Genomic DNA, 10,743 nt, shown 5'->3' on the forward strand with positions numbered 1-10,743 from the left:
ATCAGCACCGGCTCCCCTCAGGGCTGTGTTCTTTCTCCTCTGCTCTTCTCCCTGTACACCAACTGCTGCACCTCCACCCACCAATCTGTCAAGCTAATCAAGTTTGCAGATGACACCACCGTTATTGGACTCATCTCAGACGGGGACGAGTCTGCCTACAGGAGGGAGGTTGAACGTCTGGTGTCTTGGTGCAGCCCCCCTTCTAGCTCTCCTCTCTCCTATCCTAAAGCAATGCATTATCAGGGACTGTAATATCTAGTCCTTTAACTGAATCACAATGGCTGAGTAAGGGAGGGAAGTGGAAAGGTTACACCTCACTTCTAGCTATGCTTTATATGTTAGTCAGCCCAATTCTGTGCACACTCATTCTTAATGACTAACCTCAGCCAATTGCTATTACAGTGGTTTTTTTTTCCTGCATTAAGTGACTTTACCATTAATTAATAAACGCAATATTTTAAAGTTTTTTGTAGATATCTTTGGGTATTTCACAATAATTTACTGGGTTCTTGTGCACATGAGGAAATTCTGTCCATAGACTTCTAAATAACTGTAACTGTTTTTTCATTCATCTTTCAGATACAATGTATGCATCACACATAGAAAAATAAAATGTACAATTTGCTAAAGATAGCAGTAAGTATTCACTTTTAAATAGCACATAGTACAGTTGTGCTATCAAACAGAGTAGTCATGCTCACATGTTGTTAATGCAGGTTTTGCTTTATCCACTTAGCCTTAAAAAGCAAAAAGACACTGGTAATGGTACTCCTGGTTTACTGGGATAGGGTTCGACTCCCTGTGGTGTCCTTGCTTATGGCTATAACGGACTAATACATGCTATTGACCATTACATTTACATTAAAGTAATAAACAACCATGTCGATCCAGTTACATCTATATCGAGGGTGCTTCTGATTGATGATTAGTGCTTCGAGTTTGGTTTGTAGCTTGTAATTAGCTTTCTGGTCTGGGCAAATAAAGTCTAATAGCAAAGTGTAAAGTAGGGTTAAGTGATATGTAAAAATTTGCCAACCAACAATTTTAAGTCCAACAATCAACAATATAAGATATATATACATGCATGTGCATACTTTTTGATGGGCGGGGCAATGTAATCATGCACAGACTGATTTGAACGTTTACAACAAAGAAGTCCAAACTAATTGCCATAAAAAATAAAGTCACCAATTTAGGATTTTATTTGACTACCAAAACAGTGTGCTACTTGTGCAGATGTATAATGCAAGCAAAGGAATCAAACACGACTAACTTGCATGAGCATGTATGTGTCCACCATCCAAACATTTTTTCTAACATAGGCTCGTGCCTTTCTTTGTGTCTGTTTTGAATTTCAGTAATTGAATCACTGCACTTCGGCACACTCTGAGGAGAGTGCAAAAAAGGTGGTGTTCAAACAGTGCTGTAATTTCTATCCTCTTAACTGCTTCTATTAGCTCCATCATTATTAGCAAACTTACTTATGGGCAAATAAATAAATCGCCCATATCATCGAATTGAGAACCTTAGCAGACAGATGGAGAGGGATGACGTAAGAATGCACCAGCAGAACTTTATTCCTCTGGAGGCAGTGAACACAATATACAGCTGAACACTAATATTTCACCCAAAACGGGCTCTTGAGAAACTCTACAGTACCTTTTCTTTTTGTCACTCTCTGTAAACTTTAACTGCAAACTCTCACTCGCTAATGTGCAAACACCACACAAAGAGAGGTTGTCCTTGTCTTCTCTACCACATTGAACCTGTGGCACAGATTATATTATGTTTCAAGGCTATTAATTAATTTGTTTTTTATTTGTTTTTATGTTTTTCACCCAATTCTTGTAGAAGCCACAGCTGAAAGGGAAAGGAATTCCATGTGACTCGCAGACCTCTACAATGAGTACAAAAGTATACAACCTGGAAATTGCAAAAATGTGTCATAATGACCAAAATAATTCCAAATGGAACACTAAATTCTGGTTGAGGGCACATTTCTAACACAATTTTGTATATGTGTTAGGATGTTACATGAGGGAAATTACAAGGCCTAAAATGTGAAACAGAATGCTGCAAGAATCACAATTTAAAGTCAAAAACATGCAAAAATGTTTGCATTGATCCATGACATTGACCATAAAACATGAATAAAATAGGAAAACAGATAATTTTTATGGCAATATATCAAAACTCACTGTGGCACCATGGCCAAACCACTAGCTAACATTTAATCTCATTCAACAATCATTATTTTTGTCCCACTAGGTGGCGCTCTAACATTACTGACAAATGGCATATCAAATATTTCTGAGCTTGACTCTCGACTCATGCCTGCGATGTTTGGGAGAGATTGGACATTGTGTCTTTGAGTGACAGCACATTAATTTTAAAATGACTGACTTCCTGTTGGATTTGGGATATTGCTCCAAGAGACTTTTTTGTACATCTTGATATCTCCTATAAGCTTACCAGGTTTCAGACTCATACATAAAACACAGAGCAGGGGCTGATATTTTGAAATATTGTAGGGGGCGCTGTGGAGCCATTTCGCGCTATTCAATGAAAATGATCACATGACAACAAAGCCTTCATCACATTGAAGGTGTGTGCCAAATTTCAAGCCTCTATAAACTTTCCAAGCCCCTCAAAAGCCACTTCATCTTTCATGGTGGACCGCGTTGCCACCAGGGTGCGCCGTTCAGTTTAAAGTCACAATTTTTGCACTGAAGCATCACGAGGGACTGATGGTGATATTCACCGCTTTTGAGGTGGCCACGATGAACCTGTGAAAATCAGTACAACAAAATTAAAGCCATGACATTTCCTGTTGCCACTAGGTGGCGCTGTGGGTATTCCCGACAATGGGCACATCAATCTGTTCAGGGCGGGTCTGACATCATGCCTGTAAAGGCTGGTACTAATCAGACTGGATTTCATTGAGTTATACTAATTTGTTTCTTCATGGCGTGACATCAAAGTTCGCCATGCTGCTGGGGTCACACCCTTTTGCGAAAAGTCACAGTTTTCACTGTAACCCAAGACCAACTCCTTAAGGCTTTTCTGGAGAAATTTGAGGCTGCAGATGTCACTCATCACAATACTGTAACCTAAAGTGTAAAACATGACATTTCCTGTTCCCACTAGGTGGCGCTGTCCCTGGTGTCAAATATGGCAGTTGAAATATGTTCAGGAGTGGAGCCTTATCATATGTGTTCACTTTGGTCAAGGTCAGAAAATGTATGACAAAATGAGAGGCAATAAGATTTTGATGGCGAGTCATCGAAATTCGCCATGGCGCCACGGCCTCATAGTATTGTGAAAACTCAAAAGCTCCGCAATTTAACATGGCACAAGGGTGTAGTTGACACTGTCAAAATTTGAAGTTTATAGGACCAAATCCCAAGGAGGAGTTCGTTAAAGTACAAGGCATGGAAACGGTAAAATCAGAGCCAAAATGTCACCTTCAATCCAAAATGGCGGACTTCCTGTTGGGTTTAGGACATTGCCATAATAGACTTTTTTGTTCGACTCTGAACATTATATAGGTGTACCGACTTTCAAACATGTAAGTCATACCCATACCGGGGGCTCGCGTTTTTCATTTTTCTAGGTGGCGCTACTGAGCTAATTTTCCCTGGCCATGTCTGAGAACATTAAAATACGTAAATTTTCACCAGACCTGACGCGTGTGTAAAATTTCATGAGTTTTCGAGCATGTTTAGGCCCTCAAACGGCCAATTCATTTGCCGAAATAATAATAATAATAATAATAATTAAAGCTGCAAGCAGCGTTATGAGGGCCCTCGCACCCCCGGCACGTCGAGCCACTGCCAACACCTCAAACCGGCACGTCCGATGTGATGTCACATTGATGGATTTCATGCTTTTAATCACCAGCTAACATTTCATCTTATTCAACCAGGATTATAGTCATGCCACTAGGTGGCGCTCTAACCATTATTGACAAATAGCATAACAAACATTTCCAAGCTCGAGTCTCATCACACCTGCGACCTTTGGGAGAGATTGGACATTGTGTTTTTTAGTGACAGCAGATTACTGCTTTTTGCGAGTGATTGAAACTCTACGTGCCGCCATGACCACCCCGTTTCCCTGAACGGAAAAAGCTTCGCAATTTAACATCACAAAGGTCTTTAGATTCTACACACTGAAGAATGGTTCAAAATGATGAAATCCCTTGGAGGAGTTCGTCAAAGTATGAGGCCTGAAAAGGGGGGAAAATGTCATCAAAATTACACATTAATTTTAAAATGGCTGACTTCCTGTTGGATTTGGGATATTGCTCCAAGAGACTTTTTTGTACATCTTGATATCTTACACAAGCTTACCAAGTGTCAGACTCATAGATAAAACACAGAGCAGGGGCTGATGTTTTGAAATATTGTAGGGGGCGCTGTGGAGCCATTTTGCGCTATTCAAGGAAAATGGTTACATGACAACAAAGCGTTCAACCATTTGGAGGTGTGTGCCAAATTTCAAGCCTCTATAAACTTTCCAAGCCCCTCAAAAGCCACTTCATTTTTCACGGTGAACAGCGTTGCCACCAGGGTGCACCGTTCAGTTTAAAGTCACAATTTTTGCACTAAAGCATCATCAAGGACTGATGGTGATATTCACCGCTTTTGAGGTGGCCACGATGAACCTGTGAAAATCAGTACAACAAAATTAAAGCCATGACATTTCCTGTTGCCACTAGGTGGCGCTGTCCGTATTTCCGACAATGGGCACATCAATCTGTTCAGGGCGGGTCTGACATCATGCCTGTAAAGTCTGGTACTGATCAGACTGGATTTCATTGAGTTATACTAATTTGTTTCTTCATGGCGTGACATCAAAGTTCGCCATGCTGCTGGGGTCACACCCTTTCATGAAAAGTCACAGTTTTCACTGTAACCCAAGACCAACTCCTTAAGGCTTTCCTGGAGAAATTTGAGGCTGCAGCTGTCACCCATCACAATACTGTACCCCAAAGTGTAAAACATGACATTTCCTGTTCCCACTAGGTGGCGCTGTACCTGGTGTCAAATATGGCAGTTGAAATATGTTCAGGGGTGGAGCCTTATCATATGTGTTCACTTTGGTCAAGGTCAGAAAATGTATGACAAAATGAGAGGCAATAAGATTTTCATGGCGAGTCATCGAAATTCGCCATGGCGCCACGGCCTCATAGTATTGTGAAAACTCAAAAGCTCCGCAATTTAACATGGCACAAGGGTGTAGTTGACACTGACCAAATATGAAGGTTATGAAATCAAACCCCAAGGAGGAGTTCGCAAAAGTTCGAGGCATGGAAATGGCAAAATTTGAGCCAAAATGTCACCTTCTCTTCCAAATGGCGGACTTCCTGTTGGATTTGCATCAATGGGCCCACAGACTTTTTTGTTCGTCTTGGCATGATACATATGTGTGCCAAATTTCATACATGTAGCTCAAACGATGTGGTCGTAGGGCTGCATTTAACAAGGCATAGGTGGCGCTCTAGAGCCATTTCCCAGTGCTCATATGTAAAACCATTAAAATACAAAATTTTTCACCAGACCTGGCATGTGTGCAAAATTTCATGAGTTTTTGAGCATGTTTAGGCCCTCAAAAAGGCCCTTGTTTCGCCTGAATAATAATAATAATAATAATAATAATAATAATAAGAAACGGAGCAGATACAATAGGGCCTTCGCACTCTCGGTGCTCGGGCCCTAATAATAATAATAATAATAAACAGAGCAATTACAATAGGGCCTTCGCACTGTCAGTGCTCGGGCCCTAATAATAATAATAATAATAAGAAACGGAGCAGATACAATAGGGCCTTCGCACTCTCGGTGCTCGGGCCCTAATAATAATAATAAGAAACGGAGCAGATACAATAGGGCCTTCGCACTCTCAGTGCTCGGGCCCTAATAAGAAACGGAGCAGATACAATAGGGCCTTCGCACTCTCGGTGCTCGGGCCCTAATAATAATAAGAAACGGAGCAGATACAATAGGGCCTTCGCACTCTCGGTGCTCGGGCCCTAAAAAACAACTATTTCCTCAAACAGCTACAGATGAGTGAAATGTAAAGTGAAGCAACACAGATATGGACAAGAAAAGCCTGCATCTTATAGAGGTAGATGTTACATAACAAGATTACAAATACAAATTCTTCAATTTCAATTACTTATTAAGAAAAATCCCTAAATTTGGATTTTTATTCAAACACTGAAATAAGTGGTACATGTGTTGACTTTAGAAATGAAAAGAAGCTCACTTTCTGTTGGCATGAAGACAGACGGCTCAGTGTATTCTGCACGCTGCAAAAGAAAACACATCATTACAAAATACTTTTAAAACTAAATTAACAGCAGACAAACGTGAACTAGGTGAAACATTTTACCGTGTACAGTTCTGTGTTTTCATGACTGGTGGGCACCTGCTGTCCTCTGTGAGGGAAACTACGCACACATTCAATTGTCTTGGCACTAAGATAGAAACCGTTTGTTTAAACTAATGTACAAATAAAAGGCACCAAAATACATAAACAAGTCAGGTATAGATGGATTTTAAGAAGCCAAGTTAAGATTAACATACTTGACCTTAAATAATATGGGATAGAATTTGTAGCCATTTCTCTGACCATTATCTAACCTCTCTGAGCTACAATAATCTCTTACCTGTGGCATTTCTTTGTGTGAATAAAACCAAGGATGACTCCAGATATGATGATAACTACAAGCACTCCAATTACAACATAGAAAGAGAGAGACGAAGGTGTTTCTGTAGGACTGGTGGTGACTTCATGGCTTCCATTGGCTAAAAAAAGAAAAACAAATCAGAAAAGTACGATAGGTGCGCTTATTTATAAATCGAAATCATGATATTAACCTCTGTTGCTATAGAGTCATGTAATATATTCTTTACATTAAGTGATTTTTTTAATTTAACTTTTATACTGCTTAACAGCAATTTTTTTTATTTTTATTTTTTGTTTAATTGCTAGTTTCTCTAAAAATAAAAATAAAAGGTATGTGGGCACAGCTCACTGTCCACAGCTTCATTGTTGCTTGTTATGTTACTAGTTATCAATAAAAGTGACTCACAATTGTAAAAGTTGTTAAATCCACACTTTACCTTCCACAGTGACATTGAGCTGGAGCTTATATATTCCTCCAGTCTGTACACACTCACAGGTGTAGCTCCCGCTGTCCTCCTGTGTTAAATGTGTCAGGTGGAGAAACACAGTCTGATTTTCTTTCATCAGTGTGAACCTGGAGTCACATCCATGCTCAAAGTTGTGTCCATTTCGATACAGCAGCCTGCACTCTTCTCCTCTGCTCCTCTGTGTGCTGATCTTACACACTATCAGCATGATCACGTTCAGCATTTCGTTGCTGCATATTCGAGTGACATCTGGTTGTTTGTCAATGATTTTCATAAGAATCTCCGTACCAGCTGTAATATGTTCCAATAGAAAACAGTTCATTATTAAATAATATCATTTGCTGTATATCTATAATACATGACCAACATTAACTGCTAATATATTCCTTTTAAAAACTTTGACAAGACAAATTAACAGCAGAAAAACAACTTTACATGAAAGTTATACATTTTAATAAAAAATGAGTTCTTACACAATACCTTTGTTGTCTGTACAGAAAGTCAGCAGCAGAACAAACCACAGTTTCCATCTACCCATACTGGTCAAGACATCTAAACAACCGTTAACTGCTGCTTGAAGTGTACACTGTACTCTACTGCAGGGTTAAAGATATACACACTGCTTTGCACACATACACCCAAACCTCAGATCACCAGCTGTCACAGAGGTGAGTCAAGGAAGGAAGTGCTGATATTTCTGCTTTTTATGTTCGAACTGGAAGAAAGAAGAAATGCAAAAAAAGAAAAAAGAAAACATACAAACATACATATTTATTTGAATTTCCTTATGGTTACTTTCAACACCTTGTTTAATGAAATTCATGAAGCAAAAAATTATTTTCAAAATAAGACCTAACATTAGTAAATGTAACAATTACATATGATTGCTCCGTTACCTACGAACAAACACAACACAACATCAAACACACACCCAAAATACAAGTAAATATGTAGGCCCCCCCACACCTTTGTGAGCAAGAAAGCTGCATGCACCTCACTGCACCATGCATATCTGCATTGTGAGTGTGTGTCTTTGCCAGAAAACAGTGTGGTATTAATCCACCCTTGTCATAAGTCAAACCAGTCAAACCAGGCACAAACACGCTCTACGATAGTTTAAATGTCAGTCTATGTGAATTATTTCACGTCCAAGAAGTGGGGGGAATGTCCTATTCTTTTTGTCAGACAGACAGACCACAGGTGGTGAGGATGGGAGGATGCATGTCTGCTGAGCTCACCATCAGCACTGGATCTCCACAGGGCTAGGAAGTGTATTACCACCCTCTCTGTACAGTGTTTTTGTACATAGTAAATACTATGATTGTTCCATTCATTGTTTTATTTCTTTTTCCTTTTTTCAGTTGCTTTGTCTTTATCTTTAAAAAGTGTAACTGACCTGGAGAGCTCTGCACAAGAATTCCAGTGTGCACAAACTGTTGGTCCTGTGCACAAATGGCAAATAAAAATCTTGAATCTTGAATATTCTAAACTGTCAGGGATGTAAGAGATGACATTTTTGTATTCAGCCTCATCAGTTTCCTCCAAGGTTTCTCTCTGGACTTTTCATCTAACTCAACCGGTGCTGGTGTGTTCTTAGGTGAGTGACTTTTAAGCTTATTTGCTTTAGATGGGGCAGCACAGCGGCACAATAGCTAGCACTGTTAACTGATAGCAAGGAGGTCCTGAGTAGTAATTGGTAATTCTCAGTTGCCCAGTGGTGAATGTGAGTGTGTATGGTTGTCTGTTTCTATGTGTTGGCCCTGCGACAGGCTACTCTAGCCCTATGGTAGCTGGGTCGCCCCCCCCAGCAACCCTGACAAGGACAAGTGGAAGAGAACGGATGGATGCCTTCGACCTACTGACTACACCACATAAACTCTTTTCCCTCTCTGCTATAAGATCATACAATAGGGAGACCTGTTCCCAACAGACTAGGGTAGAGCAATTTGGGAGCTACACCTATTTTTAGCAGATAGACCTGATTATTGACCTCTATGTAAATCTCACCGTTCCTTTTCCTCAAACTTAAATTGATATTTGATGGTTTGTTAGATGTCAATCATAGTATGTTGTTAGTCTGAGAAGATGAACTGCTGAAAGAACCACTCCTTTTCCCATACTCTCTGGCTTACCCTTCACCTGGCACAGCAGTCCAGCATATCGATGTGTTCCTGGGCCTTTCTGTGCCAAGAAGTAGGTATCCACTAGTTTTCCTGCCTTTGTTGCTGTGTCAGGGTCATGCTCCTTGACCTACATCTTCACTTCTAGATAAAGCGCTCCAGCACAACAGCTACCATATTTTCCTCTTTTGTGTATGTACAATAACCAACACCTTTGCAAGTCCCTCAGATGGGTGTATATCTTTTGGGAGATTTTTTCGCTGGGGTGTCAAGGGACCTGGATCATCGTTATCAACAAATATCTCTACAGAGTTCATATTTATTCAACACTGCTTCTTTCCGTCTGTCATAGTTGTAGAATGAGCTGGATCCATGGCCACAAAGGCACTCCTAGCTTTGCATGTTAACAATTGAATGAGACGAATTGCCCACTCATGCTTTGGTGATTTATAAACAGTTTCCAGCCTTTCAAAAGTTGTCAAAAATTGTTCAACATCATCATCTTCCTCCAATCTCACCAGTTTAGGCTCCCCAGGTGGCAATCTCGTGGTTCATGCTGTGGACCAGCCTACCCTGCTTACCTCTGAATCCGTTTAGAGCTGAGTAACCTGGAGGCTGAAGACCCTGAGCTCCTGTTCTTGTTTTTCTGTTTCTTTCTCTTTTATCTCTCCCAATGTGAAACTGCATGAAGGTCTCAAATATCTTGGCTGAACTGGAGGGTCTTGCTTCTGATGTTTTATCAGGGTTCACTGTAAAATGGCATCCTCAGTGGCTCCCCGTACAGCCCCTTCTTGCTCTGTTATGGTGGCTTGTTATACTGTTGCTGCTTCTCCTGTCGCATCTGTAGATTCGTAGGAGGCATTTTTAGAAGTTTCTTCAATGACATCTACAGGAAGCGGTGTCTGAAAAGGGCTGGGAAAATCATCAAAGACCCCAGTCACCCAGCACATGGACTCTTCACCCTCCTGCCCTCTGGGAGGCGCTACAGGAGCCTCCGGACTAAGACCACCAGGTACCGGAACAGCTTCTTCCCCACAGCTGTCAGACTCCTGAACTCTGCCTCCTGACATCTGACACACATTAAACTCATGGACTGAACATACACACCCCCACAACCACTAAAACTTTATATAGCCTCTGTAGAAAGTAGCCACATATTTCACTTATCTTAACTGCACTACTGTATGATTCTGTATGAACAATCATTCTGAACAATATGATAATTATAATTCTACAGCTGTTTACAACTGTTCATAACTTGCATATTTCTGTATAGTTTCATATTTATATCCTGTTCATAGCCTGTGCATAGCTTGTATACCCACTACAGCCTGTACATACTTATAGTTATAGCATATTCATAACATACCTTCATGCCGTGTACATTGTAACATACCCATAATAGACCCATTTTTGTACCCTCAGACCTATAACAGACCTATTTCTGTAATATATCTATATAC

At 40.3% G+C, this 10,743-nt stretch overlaps 1 protein-coding gene across 1 annotated transcript; it reads right to left on the reverse strand.

Annotated features, from left to right (window-relative positions):
• Window positions 1-6,378: 6,378 nt before the first annotated feature.
• On the reverse strand, window positions 6,379-10,142 carry LOC146548287 (uncharacterized). The gene is made up of 5 exons (XM_085265051.1): window positions 10,099-10,142; window positions 7,641-7,756; window positions 7,124-7,451; window positions 6,674-6,784; window positions 6,379-6,454 (listed from the first exon to the last, which is right to left on the reverse strand). Exons 1-5 carry the CDS (start codon window positions 10,140-10,142, stop codon window positions 6,379-6,381), a joined length of 675 nt encoding a protein of 224 aa, XP_085121177.1.
• Between the last annotated feature and the right edge of the window lie 601 nt (window positions 10,143-10,743).

Source organism: Mchenga conophoros, linkage group LG23 (genome assembly GCF_057382185.1).
Source record: "Mchenga conophoros isolate Kocher_MC1m ecotype Shallow Benthic linkage group LG23, M_conophoros_male_GT1.1, whole genome shotgun sequence".
Taxonomy (NCBI): Eukaryota; Metazoa; Chordata; class Actinopteri; order Cichliformes; family Cichlidae; genus Mchenga; species Mchenga conophoros.

Coding starts and splice junctions, on each gene's coding strand:
- LOC146548287 (XM_085265051.1), bottom strand. CDS start 10,142: ATGCCTCCTACGAATCTACAGATGCGACAGGAGAAGCAGCAACA. Junction 7,452..7,640: donor TTTCTGTACAGACAACAAAG/GTATTGTGTAAG, acceptor AACATATTACAG/CTGGTACGGAGATTCTTATG. Junction 6,455..6,673: donor CACACAAAGAAATGCCACAG/GTAAGAGATTAT, acceptor ATGTGTGCGTAG/TTTCCCTCACAGAGGACAGC.